The 19,422-nt window shown below is 36.3% G+C and overlaps 1 protein-coding gene across 6 annotated transcripts in view; it reads right to left on the minus strand.

The window, feature by feature from the left end:
* ATP13A3 (ATPase 13A3) overlaps positions 1-19,422 on the minus strand; it is an 88,375-nt gene that overhangs the window by 14,197 nt on the left and 54,756 nt on the right. For all 6 annotated transcript variants that reach the window (XM_047733328.1, XM_047733354.1, XM_047733362.1 and 3 more), the window contains 14 exons: positions 19,061-19,177; positions 18,292-18,309; positions 18,045-18,198; positions 17,828-17,948; positions 13,047-13,171; positions 11,294-11,469; positions 10,000-10,122; positions 9,837-9,916; positions 9,216-9,258; positions 9,018-9,127; positions 8,625-8,721; positions 7,702-7,774; positions 6,010-6,187; positions 4,403-4,590 (listed from right to left, as the gene is read on the minus strand). In XM_047733328.1, the coding sequence (XP_047589284.1) occupies positions 4,403-4,590; positions 6,010-6,187; positions 7,702-7,774; positions 8,625-8,721; positions 9,018-9,127; positions 9,216-9,258; positions 9,837-9,916; positions 10,000-10,122; positions 11,294-11,469; positions 13,047-13,171; positions 17,828-17,948; positions 18,045-18,198; positions 18,292-18,309; positions 19,061-19,177 (1,603 nt within the window). The remainder of the gene's footprint in view (positions 1-4,402; positions 4,591-6,009; positions 6,188-7,701; positions 7,775-8,624; positions 8,722-9,017; positions 9,128-9,215; positions 9,259-9,836; positions 9,917-9,999; positions 10,123-11,293; positions 11,470-13,046; positions 13,172-17,827; positions 17,949-18,044; positions 18,199-18,291; positions 18,310-19,060; positions 19,178-19,422) is intronic.

The following is a 19,422-nucleotide window of genomic DNA, read 5'->3' on the forward strand; positions in this document are numbered from 1 at the left end:
ATGGCCATTCTGTTAACTGTGTACATACACGCATTCATCTGTACTTGTATAAGCATACTCTTATATAATGAGCCTTAATGATCAGAAATTTCCCCATTATACTGATATTTCCCAACATTTTCCCCTTTTTTCTTTGGCTTAGATATTTATTTACAAGTTCTTATTTCAGGTCATCTTGAAAATTAAATGTTATTGTAATTTAGTAAAACCATGTAAAACCAAAATTTTATCATAGAGCCTTCAGATGGGGTAAAGAAGTTAATATCCTATTTTATGGACTGTAAAAGGATCTCATACTATTTTTAAATGTAGGAGTCATTTATAAATAAAAAAAAAAAAAACGTTAGTATGTCAGTTCAAAACCACAGGCCAATATTTACTGTCCCACAGAAATAACAGTGTATTATATAGTTATTTTATATATATACATTAATATACATATTTATTGTTGTAACAACTTAGGCTGGAAGTTCTATTAACATTCATGCCAAAGGGGGGAAACTTTTATTTTGAGTCACTGACCAAGAGGATAAAGAATTTGGAACACATGTTAGATTTGTAAAAACTTTTTTTTCCCTTCGATTTTTATTTTTTAAAAACGTATTACTAAACTGTAAATGGGAAATATAATATTCTGTTCAATGAATGTAGCAACCAAAGCAATATGTAAGTTAATTCAAATAGTTATTATGGACAGTTAAAGTGTTTAGAAAGTGCTAGTTGGGAGTACAGAAACACACATAAAACAAAATCAGAAAAAGGACAAGAAGAAATGGTCAGAATACAAATGCTAGAGAATACTAATGCTAAAGAATACAATTAGAGAGACACGGAGACAGAAACTAAGTTATTTCAAAATAGTAATAGCCCATATTCGGTATTTTCCAAATCTTACTGCATTTTTACGGCTATAAGCAAAATAGATTTGTAATCTAGTTCCTGATATATTGCCAGAAAACATCTTTTTACTCAGGCTCACAAACTTCTTATATCCACCTCAACAGTATTTCTCAAATTTTCCTGTCTTTCTCCTAGAGCCACTCCCTCTGATCACAACTCCAAAAACCCACCAAGATTTCCAAGTGAAGCAGAAAATAAGAAATTAAATCTCTCCTTTGTTTAGCCAGGGGAGAAAAAGAGGCGCGCTGTTCAAAGGAATCTGACAGCGACAATGCATGGCTGACAGATGTATATAACCACTGAATGAAAAGATCAACAGAGAAACCAAGAATGGGAAAATCAGGTTTTCATCTTCTAGTAGACTGTGCTCTCTGCTCCTAGACAGTCCTGGCTAACTGCTACTGAAGTACAAGTAATACTCTTCACGAGAACACAGCAATCAAAACAAATCCTGTGTTGGTGGTAACTGGAGATCAGTGAAGAATGTTCTGTACGTTACAAATTCAGATGCTACCACAAAGCGTGTGAACATGAACAAGTCCTTAGGAGTCAAGGTATTTGAACTAATAAGATGGGGATATGATGAGGACACCATAGAGAAGAGCAGACTTGGTCCTTAAAATGCAAAGCATTTGTAAATTCAAGTTATTATTATTAAATATGTCCCAACTTATGGCATCACAGACTTGTTAATGATACCAGATGGTTTTGATGGAATATGGCATCAAAATCAGGCACCATAAAGGATTTCCTTTGCGTTTGTTCCCCTTAGTATATGACTCAAAAATAAAACCTTACACAGAATAAATAAACCTACAATACTCGTTCATGATTTTGATATATACTCCTCTTGCTGTTCCTTCCTCAAAAATATGAACTGGAGTATTCTAACCTATAACCACAAGTTTCAAGTCTTTGAAAGGCCACCTTATCCTGCAGGGCCTCTAGGTATCTGTTCCACCCAATTCTGACATGGCAGAGGAACAGGAAAAACATGCATAGACCCTGAAGAGGAGACACTGGCAGTTTAGCAGTAACATTTGCACAGACTGAGAAAGGACTTCGGTGTCACAAGCAGAAAGTTACAGGAGGCAAGTAAGAAACTATAGCAAAAACCAAAGCCAAATCCCAAGAGCTCACATCTAGTTAAATGACAATGTAAGAATTAAGTCCGTATCATCATGGTCCTTGAAATGACAGCATGGTTAAAGGAGAAAATAGAACTGGGCTAAGCTAAAGCTGAAAATGGGTCACCGCAGACTGAAATTCAGTTTGATTCAGAATCCAACCAGTAGGAGAGAACAAAAACATTCTGATGAGAATCCCTGAAATGCCTGAGATTGAGATTTAATTTTTAAAAACAATAATCTCAAAATAGGTTTAACACATTTCACTGCTTAGATATAAAGAACAGCAACCAGCAAGTCCTAACAAAGAACGGCTGTCAATTCTAAAGGAGAAAATGAAAAACTAATGTCAGCTCTAGCATAGCCTTAACCTCTCCCCATTCATTCCCAGTCTTATTTATACTTTACACATTACTTTATACAGTTAGACTTTATTTCTATCACTTTCTTTATTCATCAGTAACTCCAAGATTAAGGGGCTCCAATGAGAGACAGAAACAAGATGTGAAAATTAGCAAAATACGTTTACGTTGTCTTTAGTGTTTCTATTTTATTTTTTAGGAGGCATGTTTTAAGATAGCATGCACTTCTGTTTATCCACCAACAAACACACACAAGCTATTTATATTCAGGACAAAGGTTTTGTGGCTGTATTTTTGCTAAACACAATTTTTAATACTATGTTTTAAAAAAAATAGTCCAGTGATCAACTAGTTTACTACTTATTCAAGTCAATTTGAAACTAACTGAAAATACAAAATATCTTAATACAAAATTAAATGAGAATACAAAGCCTTTAATTTTTTTTTTAAGTTTTCCAAATGATACAAAAGATACATTTTAAAAACAGGCAATTAATAATCTTTTTTTTTTTTTAACTGGAGAAGCATGGATAGGGTGGATTTACTTAGATCTCTAAAATTAACTTCACTGACATCGCCGTCTTACTTATCAAACAGTCTGAACACCAGTTTTCTTATATAAAGAAAGCATTATTCTCTGATAGATGTCTGAGCTACACTTGGGCATGCTAAATACTTCCTTGAAATAGAAAAATATGGAACTAAAAACAAAACATGTATGTCAATTTTAACTTAGTTCACTTCAACTAAAGCTAACTTTAGTTAGCTTTTTAGCTTCTTAGAAGAAGTGATTGACCTTCTATGGAAGCATGTTTTTGTCCCAAAACATGCTTCCAATATGGCTCTCAGTAATAAGATTCTGCTTTTTAGATAATGGATTTTTGTTTTGTTTTGTTTTTTCAAGATCTATTTATTTGGAGGGGGCAGAGGCAGAGGGAGAGGAAAAGAGAGAATCCTACACAGACTCCGAACTCCACGCAGACTGATGTAGGGCTCAATCCCATGACCCTGCAATCACGACCCAAGCTGAAGCCAAGAGTCAGTTGAGGCTCAACCAACTGCACCACCCAGGTGCCCAGTATCAGTTTAAAAAAAAAAAAAAAAAAAAAAAAAAAAGTAAAAACAGATTTCAATATTACTGCTAGGTGAACAGTCTTAACCTGTCCAAAACAGAAACTAATAAAATGTGACCCACAAACCACATAGTTAGAAGAATAAATAAGACATATGGGAAAATGGTTTGCAAACCCTCATGAGATAGAGATGCTAGCAGATGTTACTTATACCTATGGGACCTGACAGTCTGCCAACCAGAACACCGGCATTTCTTTCTAACTACAGCAAAAGAATGACTACTATTTATTCTAAAATACTGCAAAAATCTAAAGTTCTTTATGAAAAAAATTAAGTTGTCCTACATGTTAATAGTATATTCTTAATTTTTTGAAAAAATTAGCACTTTATATACAGTAACTGATTTTTTCCCGTAAACCCTAGTTTTGATCAATAGAGAAGCTATCTCCTACTGCCATAGTTAGATGAGTCGACATAGGCACAAGACTCCATTTTACTGACCCTTTCAGCAGTAGATGTAAAGGTGACACCGATGAAGAATTCCAGGTGAATAATGTCTGTGCCAGTATCAAGAATGATGACAAAGACAGCTGGTACTGTGCAGACCACCCAGAAGCAAAGTATAATACCCACTGTTCCAACTGAAGAACCTCTGTTCCTGTTTCTAATTTTAACTCTGTCTGCAATGGGCTGTAAAAATAAAAGCTGGAGCCAGAAGCAACAGTATGTGAAAACCAGGACTGTTTAGAACTGGTGGCTTTAATTTTCAACTTTAGAGTGGCAGCTACCATGAGAACAAAACAAGACAGTAAACATCTAAATCACTAGGTTCATTTTATGTGAAGACCCATTTCACTTTGAAAGAACAATTTCAACTCTACTCTTCTTGTATTATTTTTAAAGAAAGAAAGCAGGATAAAAATCAAATGCCAAACTTACAATTCTTGTAGCAAGGCTGCCTGAAGGGTTTTCCTTTTGAAAAGGCAATTGCCACTATGAGGTACTGAAAACTGGAGATAAAAAATACTGTGGTATTTTCATAATTTTGAATATTATGTGTATCAACATTGCTTTCATTGTACAAATGTGAAGAATTCCAATATAGGCTTCTCGTTGTATTACAAGCACTAGAACACAAAACATTTTTACATTACTAAATACAATACTCATTTCCCAAAAGCAACCAACTTTACCTTAACTATCTTAAATCACTCCCATTAACAGAAATAAGGTTTTTATAGGAAAAGATCCAACAATATCAAGGTAAAATATATAGAACAGGCAACAGAGTGTTCAGGGTCTCTTCTCCTTAGTCATATTCCAATCAGTTAATTCCAATCATATTTAACAAGTCCCTCTTACTTTTTAAACTTGGAAATGAAACTAATATCACACTGTACATTGACTATACTGAAATTAAAATTTAAAAAAAAGAAACACAACTAAATTTTGGGAGTCATTTTAACATGGTAAAGGTTCACAGACCTTACGTTTGACCTTAGCCCTACCACTTTTTAGTTTAACCAAGAATTACTAAATTTTTAAGCCCCCATTTCCTGGCCTGTAAGGGGGGGTATCACCTCACTATCACAGGGTTTCTGTGGGGAGTAAGATAACTCGTGTAGATGTACAACAAAGCACTGAGCACTGTCAGTATTCTGTGGCTGTGGTGCTCTCTCAGCTCTACTTCCAGTGGGCAGGACTGTCAAACATGTATCACACCCATTACTGAAACATTAGTTACATAAGCACAGGCAAGTAATTACAAAATGTTAATCTGCTACAAATGAATTCTGGAAAGCTTCTCCAGAACAATTCCATCTATTCCTTTGCATTGCAGTGTTTATATGTACATGCAGGCAAACATTAATGTTAAATTTTTCAGTTTCCCAAAACTTTTAAGGCCAACTTTTAGTCCCTTCATCAAGCAAGCTATAATGTTTGTATCTAAAAATGTAATTCTACAAAATCACCTCAGGGTATAGTTTACATGTTGTTTTGTTTTTTGCAACCCCAATATCAAGACCTAAGCTAAGATCAAGAATCAGATGCTTAACTGACTGAGCCACCCAGACACCCCAGCTTATACATTTAATTAATTAAACTAATGTTATAATCTGTGACTGATAGAACACTCTACCCATAAATAAGAGAAACACTTGGTGTTTTGGTTTTTTTTTTTACAAGTTTTTTCAGATTTTAAAATGTCACTTCCTAGGTCTGGGGTAGAAAAGTTAGATGTACAAACATTCTGGGTTTAGAGAAGAGAACACTGATTAATTTCAATGCTCTCATTTTACAGATAAGCTCAGTAGCTAATTAAGAAACTGGTCCGATATCCCCTTCTTGGTAATGATTATGAAGAACCTGCCTGATCATCTTTCTAAAAATAAAAAGGAGTTACAATGATATAAAGTCAAATATAGGCCAAATAATTTGTTTAATCCAGCTGCCTGCAAAATTTATATAAATTCTAAAACTTATTTCTACTATGCATATATGTTACACACATTCCACAGATTTTTTAAATGGATTGACCAACTTACTCTGACTGTGGCTGCCATACTTCATACCAAGGTTGCTGCTTGACCCAAAAAAACCCCAAAGATTGAAATCCAATGCAGATGATGATCTGAGACAAAACGGAGAAGAGAAGGGCCCCAGATATAAGACCTGAAGGTGGTCTTTGCGCCACTAGTTCCTTCCAGGCAGGATTTAAACTCACTATAATGAGGAGGAAAAGGGGAGAAGTTTTTATCTATATAGTTGTTATATAATACATAATCAGATTCATTTAGGAACTTAAATTCATTTTTGTCTAACAAATCTTTAATATGAAAAATGTCCAAAATCCAAGCCAAAATGTCATACATATTTAAGTTATCTGTAAAAGTAAACAATTTAGGCTTTTTCTAAAGTACTTCACCAAGTACTTTTACATTAGCCTACTGAATTTCAGAGAAATACTAGTACAAGTAAAAAGAATATTAAACATAAACATATAAACTATAACATTACCATGCTTATATGTTAACTAAGTTTATATGTTAACTGTATGTTTAAGAATTTATTTCTGAATATTTAATTGAAAAGCTATAGTAAAAAGACATATTTTCTTCCTCTTAAGACATTAACACACACACAAAAAGAAGACATTAACAAAGGTTGAAAGCTATATGAACAGTAACCAAAAAAGGCCTTGATAACTTATTAAGGTGATGTCCACCAAGTTTCTCTACTGTAACATTTCTGCTTTTCTTTTTGTAATTAATTTGTAAAAAGATATAGAAAAATCCTGTTCTTCATTAAACTTTGACTCGACAGTTTTAGTATTCCCTAAAGATTGTCTAACTCACTGGTTCTCAACCAACATGACTGTGCCCTATAGAGAACATCTGTTAATGTCTGAAGATATTCATGGTTGTCAAAACCAGGGGAGTGTTACTGGCATCTAGCAGCAGGTAGAGACCAGAGATGCTCGTAAGCATCCTCTAAGGCACAGAAAAGAAGCATCTGGACTAAAAGGTCAATCAGATCAGTGTATTTCCATGGTTGAAGTCCATCATTCCTTCTATAGTTATCAGTTTGCATTTTACTCTAAGGAAGAGCTTTCTCTTCTCTCCCTACTTACTTATTTCTAATATGGACTTGTGAATTTTTATTTGACTAAACAGGTCATATCCCATTACATCATTATTTATTCTGAAATAAACAAAAAGACCAAAATAAACCACTATCTTCTGTCTCCTCATATGGTCTACCTAGGGACATGGCATCACTTGCGCCATACTCCTCCCAAGAATTCACAGCCTGAGTCTAATGAGACTACTTCAGACCAGACAAATCCATTTAACTTGTTTCTCTTCTTTCATAAATGTCAACACCAAGATGTCCCCCAAGAAAGGCTGATGTAATACTCTGGATTTAAAAAGATTTAAGTGGGATGCCTGGGTGTCTCAGCTGGTTAGGCACCTGCCTTCAGCTCAGGTCATGATCCCAGGGTCCTGGGATGGAGCCCTGCACTAGGCACTCTGCTCAGTGGAAGAAAAAGATGGAGAAAGAAGAGTAAAACAACTAGGGCAAATAAAAACAACTAGTAGTAAAAAAAAAAAAAAAAAATGAATTTATAGGGAAGAAGTATGCCCTATGTTATAATTATTGATATAAATTTACCAAAGTTTAAGGAGTTAATCAGAATTTCATATGCTTTTAAATCAATACTAAAGCAAATTACTCACTTGTAAATACCACTACCAAAATGATTGCCAGATCAATGAAAAGAAACTGGAAGTCTCCTAGGTTACTTAAGATCTGCAAAAGTAATTTTAAAAGCATAATTAGTTTTCAGAAACTATTTTTATACCACTTTCCCCAGCTTTAGATTTTTCTTCTTTGATTTTAGTTCCCCCACTCTACCCGCGCCCCAGCCCCCGCCATCAATAACAACTTTAAAGTAATATTTGGACCTGCTTAAAAATTAAAATACATTTGCCTCTGATAGTAAAATCTTTTAAAGAAAATACAAGCTCTTACTTATTATATTCAACACCCTTGGAAATTAGTATCTCAAAGCTTCCTAATATCCATCTAACACCATCCCTCCTGATCCTTTCTACAAATGGTAGAAAGGGATAACTTCACAAAAACTCCCTGGGATGTCACTACTGTTTGTTTTGAGAAAATTCTAAAGTGAGATCACTTCAGTTATAAAATCTGATGGAGTATCTACGGACATCACTGTTTATAGTTTTCTCCAAATGTATAAAGTCCTATAAACTACTACTGAAACATCTTTCTCACTCTGGCCTTTTTCTGTAAATGTTTAGCAGAGTTAACTACAAATGTGAAATACGTCACAACTTAACATTCTGAAGAGCTCTCAGAAAGATGCCCAATCTGTGCTAAAGGAAAAAAAAAAAAAAAAAGAATACAATCATCTTTTACTCACAAAGCTTTAGCCACAACTGTCAGCCTTAAAGAAAATGCTATTCCAAATTAATGAGATTTTCAATCTGCTACTCAAAATATAATAAACTAAAGGAAAATTTATAGATGCTAGTTATTTAAGTTCCCTAATTAGTAGATGCATACATACTCCTTTTTTTTTTGGTTTAAATGCCTTAACAAAAGCACCATCTCTGTAAGCAAGGTCAGTACTCACGGAATATAGCAGAGTAACACTGAAGTACTGTATAATGCTGTACAAAGCCATAAATTTAAACACACAGAAAGAAGTCATTAAAGCAGCACGGCCTTCCCTGGGAAAACAAACGTTGGCATGTCAATAAAAGCATTTGAACTCCTCTTTCAAATCACAGTAATATCCTGACTGATGAACATCAACATTCAACAGCTATGACAAAGCACTTTTCTACCAAAAGATCAAAACTAAAGCAGAACCTGAAAGAGATGAAGAGTAGCAACCTGCTGCTAATGAAGTTAGAGATCGAATATACTAACACATCATCACAACAAATTTGTATTAATTTCTATGATGATTTTTTTCTACGTTAACAGAGCACATCACAAAGAGATAATGTTGAATTTGTGCTACCTGATAAGGTTTGGCACACAGGAAATACTAGGAGTTTTGGAGGTAAAGGGAGATGCCACTGAAGCCTCGAGCTCTGATAACGAAATGCCTCCATGTGCCCGCTTCAAAGCCTAGTGGTTTGAAGAAGAAAAGAGGTTAAGTTTTATAAATGTGACTTAGACTAAAGAAAGAACTATAAATCACAAAAACCATACTTACACCACAATCATTTGCACCATCACCGCACATCCCAACAAAGTAACTAGAATCAAAAATCACATTAAGATTTTGATTACCTTTTTAAAACAAACAACATTTAACTTAAGATTCCTCCAATGTTATTATGAAGAGCTAATAGACTGAGACCTCCCCGCTGGAACTAAAGAATCTTTTTATCGCAAGGACTACAGGCATGTTGCTTTTGCAAATGGCATCAGCTTGCAAGTCAAATGACCTGGGTTATTGTCCCATTTCTGCCACAAGCTGGGCAAATCAGTTTATCATCTGGCATCTCAATTTCCTTATCTTTAGACCAAAGGTCTTGGGTCTGTACAGTCTTTAGTAACCTACTTTTACATTAAAACTTATTTACACAAACTATGAAGTGACTTCTACAAGCTGAGTAAATGAACTCTATCTTACAGATATTACCTGGAAAAGGAATTGTAGATATTGTACTTTAGCTAAATAAATTAGCACATGAACCTCTTTTAAAAAGGCACTTCAGAGCTGTCACCTACCTGATAGGTGACAATACTATATACATGAAATATTAGTTACTTTTCTGGTTTTGAAAATGACATTAAAATCCATTAAAAAAAAAAAAAAAACAATACTTACTCTACATTTTGCAATGCTTCTATTAATTGTGTCTTCTGATCAGGTGCCATACGAGCAAACACAGTGCCATGCAACATCAACTGGAAAAAATATAAATTTCTTTAAAATATTGTTCACAGTTTATTCGTGTGGACACAGACATACATAAACCCATGACACTAACCTTAGGAGCAAGGTCTTGGAAATGTTCTAATATTACTGAAAATGATTTTCCATTCATTGCAAAATGGTAACGAGTCACCTGAAGATCCTCTAAGCTATCATGGACCAGTTTAATTGGAATAGCCTGTGTATGAGACATTTAAAACAATATTTAGGCAGCCAGACCAAGTAATAAAATCCTATTTTAAATACATTTGATCTATGGGGCACCTGGGTGGCTCAGTGGGTTAAGCCTCTGCCTTCAGCTCAGGTCATGATCTCAGGGTCCTGGGATCGAGCCCCACATCGGGCTCTGCTCGGCAGGGGGCCTGCTTCTCCCTTCTCTCTGCCTGCCTCTCTGTCTACTTGTGATCTCTCTATCTCTCTGTCAAATAAATAAATAAAAATTTTAAAAATTTTTTTAAAATAAATAAATACATTTGATCTAGGGGCGCCTGGATGGCCTAGTTGGTTAAGCATATGCCTTTGGCTCAGCTCATAATCCCAAGAGTCCTGGAATCAAGCCCAGCATCGGGGTTCCCTGCTCTGCAAGGGAGGCTGCTTCTCCCTCTACCTCTACCTGCTCTTCCCCCTGCTTGTACTCTCTCTGTGTCAAATAAATAAAATCTTTATTTAAAAAAAAAAATCACATATATATTTGATCTAAAATGAAATTCTTTTATTTGATAATTTACATAAAACAATGAAAGTTTAATGTTTATTAAAAGTAAAAGGAAATTCAGTTTTAAGGTAATCTACCTATAGTGGTTATTTAAAAAACAATCAACCAACCAACAAAGGCTAAAAATCAGCTTCGGTTTGAAATAATGCATGGACTAAATACTATAGACCACCTGCATCATTTATCATTACTTTTAAAACAGCTGCCTAGGCAGCTCAGTCTGTGAAGTGGCCATTCTTGGTTTCAGCTCAGGTCGTGATCTCATGGGTGGTGGGATCAAGCCCTGTGTCGGGTTTCTAGCTCAGCAGGGAGTCTGTTTGGGGATTTTCTCCCTCTGCCCCCTGCCCCATTCTAACACACTCTCTCTCCTCTCTCAAATAAATCTTCTTAAATGGTTAAAATAGGATAAATATCTGGAATTTTCATACTTTAAAACGGTGCTTCTCAAGTTCGGGCTAAATATCACAATTTGAGGTAGCTGGGTCTCATCCAGCCCTAATAAATCAATCTCTGAGGATGTGGCCCAGGTGTCTGTTTTCATTTCTTTTGTTGTGTTTTAATGTACCACCTTTTATTTTTTCAGACTAAATTCAAACAAGCAAGCTTCAAAAGGGAAAATTCTTCTTGACATTACCTCTGAGTCAATTGCTGATGAATTACTGCACTGTGTTAGGGTGTCTGCATAATGCCAGTTTATCTTGGCAACTTTCCCATCCTTCGGAGGTAATGCTTCAGCAATAATAACTTTATCCTGAGGTAGTATCATTCCACAGTCTCTGGCCACAGAAACAGCAGTCAACATATTGTCACCTAATTTTCAAAATATTGAAAATGCATTACAATTAAAATGGAAACATAAATGTACTCAACAATGAATATTTATCAAGAATACCTACTACCCCATGACTGTGCTTGGCAAAATGATGATAATGTATAGTATTACTCTTGAATCTTAAAGACAGCAAAAATCAAAACATACTTTACAAAGGAAGTCTCAAATAATTCAAGCACACATATGCTGAACAGTCATACCGTTCTCACAATTACAATTTTTAGAGCCAGATACACTGTCATCTCTTTCGGTCAGGCACTAGTAGTACCTAGCGACACCTGGCGCCGTGCTGCACATGCCCAGAGCAGGTGCTCAAAAAGTATCTGTTGGAATAACTTAGGAGTCACTGGGTCTGTACAAGAATACCTAGCATCACAGGAAAAAAGGAACGGGTTCCAAAAGTACAACGATGAGCCAGGTAAACAAGAATACAATCTTCACAAGATAGGAAGAGAAGACAGACATCCTCTCAGTCAGGAGGAGAGAAATGAAAAGAAGCCCTGTAAGGACAGGATCAAGAAAATATCCACACACGTGAGAGACAGGCAAAGGTCTGCAAAGCCCACTGCTGCCAAAACTGAAGGGCGACAGGATTTCTTCCCCCAATTCCCACACACAATTTCCAACGGGGGCCTCTTGTGACCAGACAGACCCCCTGTGGGACAAAGGTCACAGTCCGTCATGGCAGGGAAAGAGAGGAAAGAGACAGAGATGGAAAGTGCTTTGAAGGAGCAATCCTTAGAACCAAGGAATTGCTGGATTGCTAATAAATTTCTACTTGAGCTACATAGTGGTAAGTTTGCTTTTAGATGGATCTCAGAGTGTGAAACAAAAAAACGTTAATTGCTTTTTGCCCATAAGTCTTAGTGAACACATAAACGAGCCATAGAATGATTATCTTAATTCTTATTATTTCCTAAGAAAAAAATACTTAAGAGTTGCCACAATTTCACACAACTAAAGAATGGGAATTATCTAATATCAACAAGATAGTAACACCAGAGAATCATTTGGATATAGTCGTCAGAAATCAAAAACCAATCAAACAATGGCTATTTTCACTAGTACACATTCAGGCAATGAAAATAAACATACTTACACATAAAAGTGTAATTCTAACAAATATCTATTAGTCATTTTCCATGCATCTGGCATGATTCTAAAAACTGCACAAGACCCCAAAACGAACAAAACATTCTCTTAACTCTCTACAATCTTATGCTCTAGTACAGAAAACAAATCTACAAACAGCTTACACCAAATAAAATAACTGCTATAAAAAATATATGATTAGAGGGATAACAAAAAAGAGCAAAATCTAAATTTTTACAATATGCCCTTCACTCTTTTACTACTTCTATAAAAAGAATTTGCTAGGCCTCAGGAGAGTTCTGCAAAGTTATCTTATACCTTTAAAAAACACTCTGAGTTGAAATGGGGCAAGGTAGGATGGAGCCACTATATGCTTTTATAACTAATCATTCCACAATATCCTATAACCTGAACTCTTAAGAGTCCCATTCAATTTTTCCTGTGTCCTTTTATAAAGTCTAACCTGTGACCATGACAGTGCGAATGTTGGCTTTATGCAAATCTTCAAGTACTGCAGGGGTTTCTTGCTTTAATTTGTTCTGCATTACAATTAATCCCATAAAATCCATGTTGTTTTCAATGACATCTCTGCAGAAAAAAGAAATTTTAACACAAAATGGTTTAGTCCAGAGAACAGATACTTTTCTCTTTTTATTAATAAAGCAAATTAAAATTCCCATAAATTACAAATTGAAACATATTATATGCTGAATAAGCCATATATATGTGTGATCGAGCTTAATATCTCAAAAAATTCGTATCTGGAAAAATAATTCCCAAGAGGCATATTTTGAAATAAAACATTACCCTTTGAAATGTGAGAAATAAGGATTATATGAAAATGTTATCTTTTAAGACACTGATCACCTGAAGTACTGAAAAATGTTCATCTTGTATTCTACCCACAAAATGAATGAGCATAAGTAAATCTATGCTTTACTGGATCCCAAATATAACACAGCCTAACATAAATGTTAAGAGAAAAGGAAAAAACTTGACCATAAGCACATTCAACACAGTTATACTGCATTCATTATTATCAAGCCTTTGATGATTTTAGAAGTGATCAAATTCTTTTTTTAAGATTTTAATTATTTGAGAGAAAAAGAGAGTGAGAGAGCACAAGAAGGGGTAGGGTCAGAAGGAGAAGCAGACTCTTCACTAAGCGGGGAGCCCAATATGGGGCTTGATCCTGGGACTCCAGGATCATGACCTGAGCCTAAGGCAGACATTAACCAACTGAGCCACCCAGATGCCCCTAGACTCTTGATCAAATTCTTGATCCTGACAGTGTGATACAAAAACTATTTAGCAGTCTGACAGTGAGCCCCAGAGATGGGGCTCTTACAATATTTATTAATATTCAGGGCACCTAGGTAGCTCAAACATTAAACATCTGTCTTCGGCTCAGGTCATGATTCCAGAGTCCTGGGATCGAGCCCTGCTTCAGGGTCCTCATTCAGAAAGAAGCCTACTTCTCCCCCTCCCTCTGCCTGCTGCTCCTCCTACTTGGGTTTACTTGCTCTCTCTGTCAAATACATAAATAGAATCTTTAAAGAAAATTTCCTTTAAGAAATATTTATTAATATTCAATAGCTATCAAGATGCTATTCCTTCAAAAGTTAAGTACCCACTCTGCACCAAGTAGCACTACTACTCCCTGGAAGGTCAAAGATGAAAAGGTATGATCCCTACCCTCAAGGGGCTTTAGTGGGAAAACAGACATGCTGGCAAAGAGATATATGCAGGGGCACTCGAGTAGCTCAGTTGGTTGAGCATCCAACTCTGCTTTGGCTCAAGTCATATCTGAGGCTATGAGATCAAGTCCCACACTTGGTACAGAATCTGCCTGAGATTCTCCCCAGTCTGCCCCTCCTCCCTCCCTCTCAAATAAATAAATAAAAAGTAAAACCTTTTAAAAAGATGTGCATGCAAAAATGACATGTGCTTCAGCATCATCATGGAGATGGCTGCATTCTTAAGAAATCTCAAGCTACTGAGGCACCTGGGTGGCTCAGTGGGTTAACCTCTGCCTTCGGCTCAGGTCATGATCTCAGGGTCCTGGGATCGAGCCCCACATCATGCTCTCTTCTCAGTGGGGAGCCTGCTTCCCCTGCTCTCTCTGCCTGCCTCTCTCCCTACTTGTGACCTCTCTCTCTCTGTCAAATAAATAAAAATAAAATCTTTTGGGGGGGGAACCTCAAGCTACTAAAATTCTATCACAGAATTATTTTTTCTTTTCTTTTTTTTTTCTTTTAAAGTAGACTCCACACCCGGCAAGGAGCCCAATGTAAGGCTTAAACTCATGACCCAGATATCAAGACCTCAACTGAGATCACGAGTTGGACACTCAACCAACTAAGCCACCCAGGTGCCCCAGAAATATCCCCCTCACCCTGCCCCCACGATGGAAAAAGAAGACTTGAGGTTAGCAACCAAAATTTCAGACTTGCAATAAGAAGTGGTTTTTTGACACAAAATTCAATAAAGGCACTTTAAGTACAAAGCTCTAAACCCTAAACAATCTTTGAAATATAATTTATAACTATGGGTGGTAAAGGTATTAAAGAACAGTTAAGAAACAATATAAAATGACACTGCTGGTGGTGATAGAAGAAATGAGCCTTTAAGTCTGAAAATGCACTTCAAGGAACAAAGCTGTACCAATGAGACACCCTGGGGTCCAAGCACTATAGCCATTTTCCCATGACCTGCTAGTTTCTGGCTACTACTGGTTTCCTAACTTTTTCCTAACAATAAAATGACACAGGTCACGGAAATTTTGTCTTCTAATGAATGAACAATACAATATTCAACTCAAGATGTAAAGGTTCAAGCAGTAAGAGAAATGCCAAAACCTGCCGCGGTAAGACAGAATGGAAAGACGGAGAAGGTCTTGGTTTATAGATGCCAAAGAAGGAGAGAAAGTGAGAAAGCAGTAGAGAAAGAGAGAAAAGTTGACAGGAATAGGATATTCTGGGCAGAAGGAATAGCTTATTCAAGGGCATGGAACGATGTCTGATTAGGACAGGCTCAAGAACTACAGACAAATCAGTAGTTAGTCTTCAAGGGGAAAAAATGGCAAAAGGTGGAGCTGTAGAGAAAGAAGAGCCTCATGTGTCCTTCACAGGAATTAGAACACAGTATTTTACTGCACCTCCCAACCATGCGTATCGATCAGTCCCATCAGCTGGCTACTGCTTTTCTTTTTTTTTGAAATGTTCATGCTTAAACCACATCCCCCAAACATTCTGTGTGAACAGGCAGAATTCCTAACATAGCTTTTCCTCTTAGCTATTAGGCTATCTGCTCCACTTCTTTAGTTCTCATTCAGAAAACCAGGATTCTACTATAAACACTGCCCTAACTCTTCAGGCTTAGGAATCATCTGCTTTTCAAAAGCTTGCATTAGGTCACTTTTATAAAAGACCTACATCGGTACTTGTTTTCAAAAACCCAAAGAATTCTGAAGACTTTTCACTTTCAAGAAAAAGGGGGGAAAGGCAAAAACAGCATTCAGCATTTATTTTGCAGCAAGCCAATTCAGAAGCAGTGCACACCCAAGCAGCTGGGAGTGGCCCTCCCAAGCTCCTTCCCTGGGTATTACAGTCAGCACCTCAGCATCAAGCCACATAGGTCTGAACTGTGCCTATGAGCATCTTGCTCTATCTTGATTTATTGTGCCTGCATTAGCAAGATGTGTCCCAAGTTATGAGAGCTTAAGAGAGATTATTTTTGGGGTCTGGAAAAACTCAGAATTTTTTCCACATAAATTAATGGTAACGGTTTCCTCACTTTAAGCTGTTCTGGCTTATGAACAGCTTCACAGGAACACTCTACTTTTGCATAGTGGGAAAAGGTGTAATTAAAAGAAGTGTTAATAGTCTGTAATTTAGCCACTGCCCTATTGTTGTGCTACTGACACTATTTAAACCTGAACCTGGTGGGGGAGGGGGGTCGAAAGAGGGTGGTGGGGTTATGGACATTGGGGAGGGTATGTGCTGTGGTGAGTGCTGTGAAGTGTTTAAACCTGGTGATTCACAGACCTGTACCCCTGGGGCTAATAATACATTATATGTTTATAAAAAATTTTAAAAATATTAAGAAAAAAAAAACCCTGAACCTGTGCATAACTTGTGCATAACACACATAGAAATAGCTCTTTAAGCTGGATTCCTAGAACTGCACTTGCGGGATCAAACTGTATAAGCAATTTAAATTTTGACAGGTACTACACATGTTCATTAAAATTTTCTCAAGCCTTCACTAACACTTGATATTATCAATCTTTAATTTCACGAACCTCAGGAGAGAAGTGATGTCTCACTGTGGTTTTATTTTGTAGTTCCCCAAAGAACTAAATAATGTACTACAATTTCCATTTGTTCATTGGCCATTTGTATGCCTTTTTCTTTTTTTTTTTTAAGATTTTATTTATTTATTTATTTGAGAGCAAGCAAGTGAGCACGAGCAGGGGGAAGGAGCAGAGGGAGAAGGAAAAGTAGACTCCCTACTGAGCAGTGAGCCTTACGAGGGGTCCTGGGATCATGACCTAAGTCAAAGGCAGACACTTTACTGACTGAGCCACCCAGGCACCCTTGTATGTCTTTTTCTGATTTTTTATCTGCTTCTATCACTTTCCCTTTTTCAAATTAAGTGTTACATGTTTTGTTTCTTTCCTGATGCATATTCCTGATGGTGAACTCTTCTAGAAGATGATGGGAGGCCATTTACTAGAATTCCAGGTAGGAGACTGGTATTAGAACTGAATGTTAAAAAGCTCTGGAGGCACTGTGGAACACAAATTGGAGAGAGTAAGACTAGAGAAAAGTAAATGTGATGATGGCAATGTCACTCAACCGTTGGGAAAGAGTACTGGTATAATTGGTTATTGTGACTCATGAAACTCTGACCAAAATAATACTTGGTTCCAACCACTGGGCAAAACCAAGTAGATTCTTTGGGAAGAACAAAATACAAGAGAATTATGCTTACATTTTAAAACTGCATTCCTAAAACATGCCTGACACATAGCAGGCACTAGATAAATATTTAACAAACAAACTGGTAAGAGTTCTAAAGAGCTGTACTTGTATCTCAATCACCTAAAACAAAACACTACATTAGGTGCAGCTGCATACATTCGACAAATATTTAATAAATACAACATACAAATTGCCATATATCACTCATATAAACGAACATTATTGGATAAACTGTAGAAAAACCATTCATCAACCTTACCTGCTGATATTCTGTACTTTATGCCATGTGAGTTTTGACTCTAATTTTCTGTGCGCAAGAGCAATCACACGGAAACCCTGTTTAGTGTAATCCTCTAAAACTTTTTCAAAATCAACAGGAACTTTTAAAAAGAAAAAAATAAATGTTATTGTTAAAACTGCAAATACAAGCTCACCCAAATACCAGAATTTCACTCAAAGCCTCGTTGCTTCCTTACCTGTTTCAGGTTTACAAAGACTGGCAATGACCTCAGGTGCTCCTTTCATGTAGGCATCCATCTTCTTATCCCCCAGCACCCTTGCAACCACACTCATACGTTGCAAAGCAGAAGAAAACGGGAACTGGCGAACAATTCCTATCTCATAAATAGCCTGTGTAATTTCAAAAAGATGCATAAAGCATTTACTATTTTTTCAGAATTAAAGCAAGTATACTTAAGTAACAAGTAAACATTCTTTACTTACTGGAAGTTCAAACAGCTCCTAAAAATAAAGCGAAAAGAAAAAAGAAAATACCATTTAGGTTCATTAACATACTCAAGTTTTAAAAAAACGAAAACTTGATACATCCACAAAACATTACTTAAAAAATAGCAAGGACCTTTGATTATTTCAAACTCAGTTTTCAAGACTGCTTCTCTACTACCTCTCATTTAATAAAAATACATCCTTCAGTATTTTCAAATAATTTTGCTATCCTAAAATATTAAGTACTAAAAGAAACTAAGGGGGAACATAATTTAAAATTCACCTAAAAATAAAGCCTTTCACATATCTTTTACTGAATCCTAAGAATACAGTTGCAATTTATTTTTTTTTCTTCTCTCTTTTTTTAAAAGATTTTATTTATTTATTTGAGAGAGAGAGAGCATAAGAGCAGAGAAGGTCAGAAGGAGAAGCAGACTCCCCATGGAGTTGGGAGCCCGATGCAGGACTCGATCCCAGGACTCCGGAACCTTCTAAAAAGACAAATCACCATGTATCTAAATCACAAGACACTAAGTTGCTCAATAAACAGGAAGGAAAAAATGGTAAAGAGAATTAAATCTTAATGTTTTACACAAATAGTGCTTGAAACACATCAGGTGTGTAGCTTTGGATAAATGCAGTTAAAATACTCTTATCTGCATAAGTTAAATAAAGGGCATGTGATTTCATCTTCTAGCAACATTTCAAAATGAGGATTAAACATGAGCATCAACAGTTTATTATCCAACTTAACGTGATTTCACACCATTTCTTGGTTTCCTGCAGGTGTGGATTCAGGAAGCAGCTGTTTCGCTGGACGAACCACAGTGGGCATAATTCGATTATGAAGTGCTGTTTCCTCTTCAGTTGCTTCTTCCAGAATCTGAAAGGAAAATATCCAACACATTACTTCATAAAATTCAATTCACTGGTTCTACTTTAAAGATTTTATTTTTTTTGTTTACATGACAGAGAGAGGGCGATCACAAGTAGCCAGAGAGGCAGGCAGAGAGAGAGGGGGAAGCAGGCTCTCTGCTGAGAAGAGAGCCCAACACGGGACTTGATCCCAGGACCCTGAGATCATGACCTGAGCTGAAGGCAGAGGCTTAACCCATTGAGCCACTCAGG

The sequence above is a fragment of the Lutra lutra genome, chromosome 1 (genome assembly GCF_902655055.1).
Source record: "Lutra lutra chromosome 1, mLutLut1.2, whole genome shotgun sequence".
NCBI classification, from domain to species: domain Eukaryota; kingdom Metazoa; phylum Chordata; class Mammalia; order Carnivora; family Mustelidae; genus Lutra; species Lutra lutra.